The sequence below is a fragment of the Podarcis pityusensis genome (assembly GCF_964106645.2).
Source record: "Podarcis pityusensis genome assembly, chromosome: 2".
NCBI classification, from domain to species: domain Eukaryota; kingdom Metazoa; phylum Chordata; class Lepidosauria; order Squamata; family Lacertidae; genus Podarcis; species Podarcis pityusensis.
This window is the reverse complement of record NC_138029.1, coordinates 6,374,424-6,385,962: the sequence shown is the minus strand read 5'-3', so window position 1 is coordinate 6,385,962 and position 11,539 is coordinate 6,374,424. Positions and strand designations below refer to the sequence as shown.

The window sequence follows — 11,539 nt, the reverse complement described above, 5'->3', positions numbered from 1 at the left end:
TTAAATGTTAACTCTTTTTTTTTAAATAATATTTATTAAAATTTCACAAGAAAAAAAACCACATTAATGAAGAAAAAATTAACAATAAAAAAATACAAAGTAAAAAAGGAAAAAACAATTAAAAACAATTTCATCTTTTCCTCACTTCTTTTACGTTTACTTGTTTCTCGGACCTCCTCTTACCTCCCTCTTTTGTATTCTAATTAAATATGTTAGTCCAACAGTTCCTTTCCCTCCTTTTTAATCCTAATCTTTAATCTTGATATAATATAGCTTTAAATTTTAGATTTTACATATTAAAACCAATTTTTCCATATTCTTTTAGCCTGTACAGCTAGAAACCCCTTAACTTCAATCCAATATCATTCTAACATTCATTAATTTTGCAGTATTTCTGTAAATAGTCTTTGAATTTCTTCCAATCTTCTTCCAGTTTAAATGTTAACTCTTGACGCGTGAGGAAGCCTTAATCTTTTGTTCTTAGTCGTTAAACCTCCCCGCTAGAGCGCCCGAGACATGCCCATATGTGGATGCATGCATGCATGCAAGTGGCTGAGTGGGAACTGCTTCTGCACCCACCCACCACGCGCGCCACGTGTGAACTCCGGGTCGCGGTTGTCGCCGCGCAGACTCCTCCTGCTCCGATTCCCGGCTCGGCCGCTAGGGGCGGGGCGGAGCTGCTCCCCTGGCTGCTCTCTTCCTTGGGCGGAGGGGCTGGTGGTTTTCTGCTAGCAGCAGGGTACCTGTTATTCCTTTAAAGCAAAACGAGAACCTGCCACATGTGAAATCTGGAAGCCGGAAGATTGCTCTGAGGTCGGAGAGGAGGAAGCGAAGCGGCGATGTGAAAATGGCACGGGAGATGGGGGCGAGGCAGATGCTGCGGCGCTGAGCGTGCAGCTCCTCCGATTTATTTCGCATCCTCCTCCTCCTTCTCCTCGGGACCAAGGTACCGTCTCTGCCCGCGTCCGCGGAGAGCTAGCCGGCGTCTCAGCGCTCCGGTGCCCGCCGGACCAGCCTGGCTTTTGTTATTTATAGCTAGGTGGGGCTGGCGGGGGTGGGGGCCGGAGCCCAGCGAATCGACTGCATTGATTGGCTGGACAGGTTTTTAAAAAGAGGTTTTATATCTCTCTCTCTCTCATCATTGCAGTCTTTTGGTGCGGGGATAGAGGAGTCTGTCACAATTGGGCCTGAGCGGTGGCAACAGCAGGCCTGGATCCGGTCCGGATGGAGGATAGATGCGGATGGTGTGGAGCCAATTATTTCGTTCCCAATGGCGTTTTATAGGTACAGGAGACGAAGAGCTTTCGCCTCCCCTTGCCACCTGAATGCTGCTTGATAGAGGAGTGATGGGTTAATTCTTTATAATATCACCGGGTTTTATTTATTTGGTCATGTTAGGTAATGTGGGGAGGGGGCGAGTCCTAAGTGCAGGTGGCATTTCTTTTAGCTTTCTGGCTCTCCCCCGCCTCCCATGATAGAATTTACCGTCTCATTTATGCCTGGGATTTATTCCAAAGAGAGCTTGTTAATTGAATTACCAACCAAAGGGTAGCCCTGGGAACAGGCCCCAGGATGCAGTCATGTTCGGAAAGGGATTCTCTTCCCTTCCAGTCCACGATTGAATGTGCTTCAATAGTGGGCCGACCTGCCTAGAAAGCGAAGGTGAGGTGGGAACTGCCTTTTGTCTGAATGGCACAGGTATATCTCTGATCTGCCAGAAACCAGACCCAGGGATGGCTAGAGGAATTGTACAGCTGCTGTCAACAAGGTTTACATAAGGCTTACGGTCCAAGGCCAGTTGCCTGTTTCAGAGCACATGTGCTGTATGGGCATGACTTAGATTAGGAAACGGGGTTTGGATTCTTATTCCTACTGCATTTCTGGGTGTGTGTGATTTCTTTATTTTTTTAAAAAAGCAATAACCAACTGTCACATAAGTTAGACTGACTTGTAACCCAAGCCTATGTCTTTGTACTCAGAAATCACGGTGTCTAGTGAGACCTTTGTTCAGCTGTGTGCTTGTCAGATTGCAGCTCCATATCGTGTTTCTTTGCACACTCAGGCTGCAGTTCTAGCTGTGTCTCCTCAGAAGTAAGACCTACTGAATTCAGTAGTACTTCAGGCAAGTGAGGTTAGCATTGCAGCCTTAGTCCTATTGAACTTGGTGGGATTTGCTTCTGAGTTGGCAAATATAGGATCACTGTAAATAAATATAGGATCGTTGTAAATAAAAAATGTGGCTGTGTATACACATGCACATCTTTTCAGTTTATGCTTACAGTGAAGTAGGTTTTTATCTATCATGGAATTGGGATTGGAGTTAATTCCATTCCTGTGTGTTAATTCTAATCTTGTATATGTGGTGTTGGTAAACTTTATGGCTGAGTACATTCACCACAGACCTTGCTAATTTTGCTCTGCACATGGCAACCATTCCATCTTGTAATCACCTAGTCTCTTCTGGATTGTCCGTATTTACATCCCCCTCCCTGACTCCCATCCTTTGGAGCCTGCCTACGGGGGGGGGGGGGGGTTAGCTCCATATAAGAAACAGCCAGACACTGGGTGAGGCCTCCTAAGCATAGACAGAGAGCGAGTGATCTTGGCACAGAGATTCCTTAACCCACTGCTGTCCCTCAAGGCCTGTTAGCTGCCGTGCCTTATCTTGTCACTTTAGGCCACCATATTATCCTAATCAGAGAAGAGAACTTTGTTCTTGATCCTTCCTTCTAACAGGTCAGATTGTGAACTGTGGAAGGAAGTTTATGTGAACAGAATAGCAGATTGAGTCAAACTTATTTGTAATTATATTACAAATAATTAACGAAACCACAAGATGTGAGTTGCCCTGCCAACAATAATAGTAGTGTGGAATAATCAGAACTTTCATAATAATCAAATTAACGGATTATAAAATGGCTTGTGATGGGCAACAAAACACATTTCATAGCGATTGGAAGTCCAGAGGGGGTATAAACTGGGGGTAACTATATCCCCCCTCAAAGTTTCTGTATTCCCCAAATTTATGGAAACAAATATGAAAACAACTTGAAAGATAGGGGGGGATACCTGGTCTGCCCTGGTTTTTCCACCCTCCCAGACCTTTCCATTTGTAACTGTTCATTGTTTAATTTTGGGATGATTAATATCAGGATGATACATGCTTATACACTTTTATATTATTATAAATATTCCTTTATCTAACAGAAACAGAAACAAATCAATAACTCCCATCCCACAAACACATTTTAAAAGCCATAGAATGTTAATCAGCTGAATGCCTGGTTGAAGAGAAACGTCTTTGCCTGGTGCCTAAAGATACGCAATTAAGGTGCCAGGCGAGCCTCCCTGGGGAGAGCATTTCACAAATGGGAAGCCACTGCAGAAAAGGCCCGTTCTAGTGCTGCCATGCTCCACAAAAGGCAAAGGTGCATGCAGCTGCCTCTGCAAGGCTTTGCAAAGTTAGCTAAGGTTCCTCTCCCCCCCCCCCTTTTGCCCAATCCCAAGCAAGTTGATTTGGAAGTCTATTGAGTTCAGTGGGATTTACTCCCAGGTAAAGCCGGGGAGGAGCCAGGCTGCCCACAGAGAAGAGACCTGCAAAACGGGTTTGAGGTTGCAAATAAACGTTTGTTTGTTAGGCTTCTATTTTTTTTTTTAAAATGATATTTATTAAAGTTTCAAAGAATACAAGAATTACACAAAACAAAAATTAAAAATGCAAGAAAATCCAAGATACAGAAAAAAGAATAAAATTTTTAAGATATAACAAAGAAATGAAAGATAAAAAGAAACATACAAAATAAAAACAGTTAAAAACACGTTAATTTTCCATAGCATATCTTCCTTACCCTTATTTCCCCGGACCTCCTCGTACCTCCCTTTTTTGTATTCCAGTTCAGTTTGTTAGTTCAGCAAATCCTTACCATTAAGCTTTTACCCATTTATAAACCTTTTTTCGTATCTCTTAAAGCATTACAGCTGGAAACCACTTAGTTTCTATCCAACATCCTTCTAAGATTCCTTAATTTTACAATATTTCTGTAAATAGTCTTTAAATTTCTTCCAGTCTTCTTTCACCGACTCTTCTCCCTGGTCTCGGATTCTGTTTGTTAGGCTTCTATGTGCAGGAAAAAGGATGAGGTGGTGCTTATTTAGGAGTTGTTCCACAACCACCCTGCTAAGCCCATGTAAATATAACTGCTGCACTCTGTCCTGGCTGTTTGATTCCCAGGGAAACAAACCAAATCAGCTTCCTCATCCATAATCACATCCTGGTTGAGGGAGGTCTTGCTCAGAGCCTATGTGGCATTCAGCAACAGCAGATGAAGACCCAAGGGCTGGCTGATAGGACAATCCTCAGCAACTCCTCAGGTTGGTGGAGGAGCTGTCACACAGCCCAGTCACTAGCTGCCGATACTTCTTGATGAGCATGGGTGGGAGGTTGGAAGGACTCTTTGAACAAGCTTCCTTAATTTACCCAGTTCCAGAGCCTATTTCTGCAAAAGAAAGGGAAGTTCGAACTCCGCATTTCCTCTCCTTATTCTTTTCATATAGTCAAATAGCTCTTTTGTACTTTGCAATAGTGAACCCTTGGTTATTTTTGCAGCTATGAGGCATGCTCTTCCCATTTCTATACTGCAGTTATCTGTTCTTGTTATTCTCCTAACTGGATCTCAGTGTTTTATTCTCTTCCTCCCACCTCTGATACTTAAATCAGCTGGGACCCCAAACTTGGTAATGGGTTACTTTCATTTGTATGTGTTCTTTTTAATTTTAGTGGATCCTGAACTTTGGAGGATGTTGCTGCCATTTATTTGGAGTTGGTGGTTGACCTCCATTCTTCAGCTGCATTGCTGACCTGTACAGTCATAGAATCACAGAATGATAGAGTTGGAAGGGACCCCAAGGGCCATCTAGTCCAACCCCCTGCAATGCAGGAATCTCAGCTAAAGCATCCATGACAGTAGGCCACCCAACCTCTGCTTGAAAACCTCCAAGGAAGGAGAGTCCACCACCTTCCAAGGACACATGGCTCCCCCTCCGAAATCTTGGGAACTGTAGCTTGTTAAGGTTTCAGGATTCTTTAGGGAAAGTCATGTGTTTTAAATGTGTGTTAATGTATAGTGTGGATGAAGCAAACAGAAATCACATCCACACCAAACATGTTAAGCAATCTTAACAGTCATGAATCTTGGGAACTGTAGTTTAAAGTTGCTGATTTCTCAGAGCTACACTTCTCAGCACCCTTAACAAATGACAATTTCCAGGATTCTCCATGACTAAGTGGTAAGAGTGCTTAAATGTATGCATACCCTCCAACATTCTTCAGATGAAAATAGGGACATTTCTCACTCCTCTCAACTGACCCTCCTTGAACCCCCCATTTTTGTACCCCCCCTTGCAGAGCATTTCCCATCAGAAGATGGGCGGGAACCACCACCTCCCTAATGGGACATAGCACACATGCCCTCCCCCATCCTGAGAAAACCCCTTTATTTTATTTTATTACTTGGTAGATTTACAAAAAGAAATACTCACCCAGAAATTTATTTATTTTTAGAAAGGGGCAAGATTAGATGTAGTTGCACCAAGTTTTGTTTTTTAAATCAAGATCCATTCTGTTCCCTCTTTCTTCCTGTTCTTTCTGAAGGCTTGCTAAATGCAGACTCCATGCATGATTTCAACACCAGTCATTTCGCTTCCCCCTTTCTGTCTACTGAATACTGTAATAGTTCTGGAGAAGGCAAAAGCTTGCCCACTGTTTTCTTTTTAAGATCTTTAACATTGCTTGAGAAAGGTATTTTCTAATGTAGATTTTGAATGAAGAAAGGAAGTTAAGATCGTTTTTTTAAGACTATGGTGGCAACTTAAGCCACATGTATGAATTGGCTCTTAGACCTGGATCATGGTTCCACGTTGTGCCCAGGAAACTCAAGAAACAATTGGAGATTAAATGGCTTTTGAGCATGTGCAGAGTGCCTTTCTCTCTTCCTTGAGCACATCCTGGGTTCCATGGGTCAGTATCAGGGCCTGTTGCATTTCTGGAAGGGGTGAGGAGAGGAGGAGTTTGAGGTCCACCACTGTGTGCATGTGCCTGTTCATTTATCTGTTAACCAGACCCAGCCTGGTTACCTGTAAAAAGTTTAGGGGAGATGTGTTTGGTGAATCAGGTCACATGCTACCCTAGAACAAACCAGAGATGATTGAACTAGCACCAGCACCTTCTGTTGCAGAGATGGAGAACCTGAGACTCTTTGGATGTTGTTGGACTACAACTTCCATCATCTCTGACTCTGACCTTTGTCCATGCTGGGCAAAGGGGCAAGATTAGACGTAGATGCACAAAGTTGTTTTTTTTTTTAAATCAAGACTCCTTGCGCTCTGTTCTGCTCCCCCTTCCTTCCTTCCCAGGGAGGCCCTTGCCCTCTGCCTGCCCCTCAGAGCCAGCACTTCACACAGGGCTGGGCCTTGGCAGTGGCAGCCTCTTCTCATCTGCTCTCTAGCAGCTGCTATGAGCTGCCCAAGGAAGTGGGGCAGCAGCAGCGGCCATGGAGAGGCCACAGGGGCTCCCTTGCCTCCTCGGCTGCTCAGGACAAGTGCCAGATCTTCCTCTTTTTTTGAGCTCGGCAGCAGCAGCACTCGCAGGGGAAATAGGGACATTCTGGGATTAAATGAGAAACTGAGATGGCTTTTGTAATTCTGGGACTGTCCCTGACATATAGGTTTGATTACAGAAAATTCATTGCTGATATTTGTGAGTAACAACAACTACAGAACCCCTTTTTGGACTTTTTGTTTGAAAAGGAATGCATTTGAGACGTATGGGTCTGAAGATTGGGGAAGTATTGCTTAACAGAGTGAATGTTTTGAATAGTTTTTTGGGGGCAACTGACAAACAAAAATTCGAAAGTCCTGTTTTATTTTTATTTTCCCTTTGTTTCTTTTCTCATATATATGTCCCTCCTTTTTATCTTATTTCTTCTCTTTTCTTTTGTTTTCCTTTGGTGTCCTCTGCTTTGGGCCATTACTGGGTTCCAGGATTACACACACATGAAGGTGGTGGATGGATGGAGGGACCCTGAGTGAGAAATTGGAAGAAGAAACGAAAGCTCCCAGGTGAGAGCTGGGAGGGTTCACCACTTTCTGTGTGAGACAAGGACTCTGAATTTTCTTTCTTCTTTCTTCAGACAATCTTAACTGCTATATCTCAAAGTGTTACACGCAACCTCAAACTTCCATCATTTATAAATAACTTTCACCTTTCTGATGTCAACAACAGACTAGAAAATATTTTTGTACATTAAACAGGAAGCTGCCTTAAATATCTCAAGTTTAGGACGGTTGAGACTGACTAACCGAAGTGCTCCAGGGTTTCAGAGAGGGGAGCGTTCCAGCCCTGCCTGGAGATACCAGGGATGGAACCTAAGGCCTTTGCATGCAAAGCAGATGCACGGCCCCATAGCTGTTGCTCTTCCGCAAACATTAATACCTTGCTCAGTCCCTGAAAGGGCAGCCAGCTCCAGAGCTCCACAGATTTCAACCGAGTTTTAATTGATTTTAACTTGTTTTAAACCAAGCATTTTATTAACTGTTTTATTAACTGTTATTTTAACCTGGAAGCTGGAGAGCAGAAGAATGTGAACTGTGAGATAAGCAATAATTAACAAACTTGGAGCTTATCTGTTCTGTCAGGATCCCGTTTATCAAGTGGAAGGGTGCAAAGTGACTGAACTTGACACAGTAATTGTTGAGATTTTAACTTAGCTTTGAACCTAAAAAGGCACCCAGAGGCAAGAAAAGAATCCGGACCAGTCCCAGTAATGATACTGGGGCTCATAAATCCAGTAAAGCAGAGAAACTGATGAGAATACCTTGCTCATACCCAAGCTGGGCTCCCCTAGCCCTATTCGTAAGACAAATTCATGTGTGGAGCCAAGCCAAGTAGCCATGCCCTTAATACAATGCATGTCTGTCCTCTGGTGAAAGTCTGTAAGGTGTGTGTCTTTTGGCGTGCATCACTGTGCCTGAGGACACCAGGTGGTGCAGCCTGGGACATGCATGACAAGTTGGGGCATGGGATAGCAGCTCCTTGCAGATGTTCTTGTTATTATCTCTGCTCTTTCTACCCAAGGGAACTTAGGTTGGTATTGTGTAACTTTTGAACTGGGCTCCTGTGATCTTCCACCCAGGGGACAGATCTGAACTCAACTGCACCCGCTTAGCTTCAGCAATGCTGCAGTGGATTCTCCCAGATCAGTTAGGCTTTTAAAGCCCTGCAAGGCTTTGAGTCTGAGGGTGCTGTGGGCGTGTATGTGTGCCATCATGTATATGCAAGGTAACCTTGAGCATAAAGACTGGCACCTTTTCCCCCCTGGCAGAGTTTATGTACCTTTAACCGATGTATGACAGGCAGAAATCCAGCAGGTCAGAAGAACCAACATTTTGAGTGTTATCCCTTGGAAGCCTATGGGATTTAAATTCCCACTTTTAATTGCTTAAAGGGGTTGTTGTGGATCCCTTTGTGTGCTGTCACTGACTTGAATTTGTATAAGATTTCAGGCTTGGACACAATTGTATTTGAACTTGGTGGAGCTTACATTTTGAACCATGTACAGTTTGAACCATGTGTGCAAGCATATGGATGGAGTCAGAGGGTGTGCATGTGTGGTTCTTAGTGCACGTAGGAAGAAGGAGGGGGTTATTAGTGATTATATGAAAGAATGGGTGCAGATGACTAGTACCTGCTGAAACAAACATGGAAGAGAAGTGAAATGAGACTTTTTCAAAAAAGAACAGGCTGATACCCCACCCTCACCCACCGTGGCCCCCTCCACCTCTTTTCCCCTTCCCCCCCAATGTAACACTAATGTCTCAACAATTGAAACCGACTGTGGCGATCACACAGGGTCCCCGGACGTTTGATGGTCTGTTGATCCCTGTGCCACCACTGTGATTGCCTCTTGGCTGCCACCAACCCATTTCTCTTGGGTACACACGGAGTCCATATAGTTGTTAATCACGTTTATTTTTATAGGCACCAACAACTAACAACTTCAAACTGATTATCCCAACTATATATCTGACTCCACCTAACAGTTCCTCTCACTCTCTCACCACACAACTCGACCAACCCACAGACTCAACCTCCCTCTTCTTTCTCCAACTCCCAACTCTCAACTGACTTTCAAACAACACCAATTCTCTCTCTAGCTCCACCTCCTCCCCTCGGGTTCTCACTGGCCAATCACATCACACTCATTTAACCCTTTCCTTATGACCCACCTAGGAGGCAAACGCCACACCGACCTGTAGAAAATGTTCCTTGGAAAAAGAGATATTGCACATACTTCGTAAACAAGACATCTTTAATAAAAAATACATTTTTTAAAAAAGAACAGGCTGCCTTGAGAATTGAGCAGTGCCTGCTAATAATTCAGGCATGGCCAGCAAATGGACTGCAAGTCCTAATGTAATTGTTTTTATGGAACTAAGCAGGTCTGAGCTTGCTACTACCCCAGTGGGAGGAAGCCTGGGCATCCCATAGGTGCTGCTTTGAGCAGGAAGAGAGCAAGACACAATTTTAACAAATACAATTTCTGCCTTTAAATGGAGATGAAATGAACTAGGCATCCAGTTTTTTCTACTTTGTAAGTTCATTAGTAACAATGACGGGGTTCAGTACTGGATTGCAGGAAGGGGCCGTGCCCCAGGGACTGGCAACCCATACTACTCCACTGATCCTCCGGATTTCTCATGGAGGAGATGCTTGAAGGGCCTCAGGGGATGATCATAGTGTCCAGGTAGGTTCATATGGGGAGAGGCGGACCTTGAGCTATTGCAGTCCTGAGACAGTTAAGACTTTGAACTGGACCCAGAAACTAATTGGCAGCTAATGCAGTTCAACCAGGATTGGTGTAATACGCTCAAACTGCCTTGCTCCAATGAGCAACTTGGTCACCAAATTCTGCACCAGCTGAAGTTTCTGAATAGTGTTCAGTGTTGCAGTGGATTCTTCCAGATCAGGGGTGTCTAATGTGATGGCTTCCAGATGTTTCTGGACTACAGCTTTCAGCATCGTTGTGCATCGTTTTTGTGACTGAACCAGTGCAGATTTTCATCCCAGGTATTTTAAATGTTTTATTAACTAAAAATGTAACAACAATTTGGTTATTTGACGAGTACTGGAGCTCAAGGTTAGCAATTTTTATATTCAAAAGGTTTCTGTGTTTTGACTTCTAATATAATGGAACTTAATGAAATCTGTCTCAGAAAGGACAAAGCAATAATCAGTTTGCCAAGATGTCACTGCTGTATTGCAATGTCACAAAGTGTCATAGTGTGTGAGATGTTCAAAGGAGTCGAGTCTGATGCCTTGGCCATTCTGGGAACAGTGGGGGGTGACCAAAGTTGAGCCATATTTTGACTTTATTGCTAAATTAAGCATCACTTAATTGTAGTTTCTCAGTATACGCAGTAATTTCCCCATTATTACTATTTTTGTGTGCAAAGTAACCTCTACAATCTGTAGCAATCTGTTCTCTTTCTACTTCTTGAGAGCAAAGTATGTACATCTACACATGCATGCACACCCCACATAGATAACGAATCTCGATAGATATCGTATTAAATCCTGAAAGAACCTCAAATCACCATATTCTACTCTTGCAGATTTGTGATGAATTATTGTGGAGACAGTTGACGGCTTTCTGTATGCATTGGCCTTAAATTATTATTGTTACTTTTTTATTCATAATTGTATGTTTTATTTTTATTTTTTTGTAAACTGCTGAGAGGTTTTGTACAATCAAGCTGTTAAGTTGTTGCTGTTTGTTCCGATTCAGGGCTGAAGATCAGGTTTCCCCGGGGGGAGGGGAAGCAGCGGAGCAAATGGCGATGTGGATGAGCCCCCAGACTCCCATGTGAGCCCAGGACACAGAGGCAAAGGGTTTGTTTATGCCTTACTTCCCATAGTAAATGGCAGCAGGGTTGGGCTTTAGAGCCTTCTCCCTACCCAGCTCAGTCGGAGATGCGGGCTCTTAGAAATCATCAGGGAATGATATTAGGGAAGGTGGTCTTGGCATTGGAGGAGAGGGTAGGAGGATATAGCCTTGGCATGGGAAGCACCTGGGAGCCAGACTGAACCTCTGAGGTTCCCAATTCTCTATCCCTAGGATGGGATAACTAACATGACTCAAATGTTTGGCTTCACCCAGAGATTTCTGATGGAAGGGCTGAGGCTAGAATGATTTCACCTGGAGGAAGTTTATTCAAGCATGTAGTTTATGAGTTGCATCACTTTCCAGGAAGGACTTTCCCTCAGTCCCACTCCTCTCCATGAGTTGTCAGTTTCCTTGTTCTCAAGATCCTAGAGTCAATTTATTTTTCTTTTACAGGTATGTCACAATATCATTATCTGCTCAGGCAATCGCTAGTGTGATTTCCTTATCCTGGCTGTAGGTATAATAGTTATGAGGAAGCAATAAATGATGTAGCTGCTGCTTCTCCACTGGGTCCCCTTGCTCAACTTCCTCAAGGACAT

At 43.6% G+C, this 11,539-nt stretch overlaps 1 protein-coding gene across 6 annotated transcripts in view; it reads left to right on the top strand.

The window, feature by feature from the left end:
- Positions 1-674: 674 nt before the first annotated feature.
- The window catches only part of B4GALNT1 (beta-1,4-N-acetyl-galactosaminyltransferase 1), a 50,551-nt gene continuing 39,686 nt past the window's right edge, over positions 675-11,539 (top strand). Inside the window, exons 1-2 of one of the 6 annotated variants that reach the window (XM_080994648.1) lie at positions 675-946; positions 7,039-7,116. In XM_080994648.1, coding sequence (XP_080850774.1) covers positions 7,064-7,116 — 53 coding nt within the window. In that variant the 5' untranslated portion in view covers positions 675-946; positions 7,039-7,063. Of the gene's footprint in view, positions 947-1,147; positions 1,285-4,171; positions 4,372-7,038; positions 7,117-10,024; positions 10,124-11,539 lie in introns of those variants that run through there. The other 5 variants (XM_080994650.1, XM_080994647.1, XM_080994649.1 and 2 more) reach the window with 5 other exon arrangements.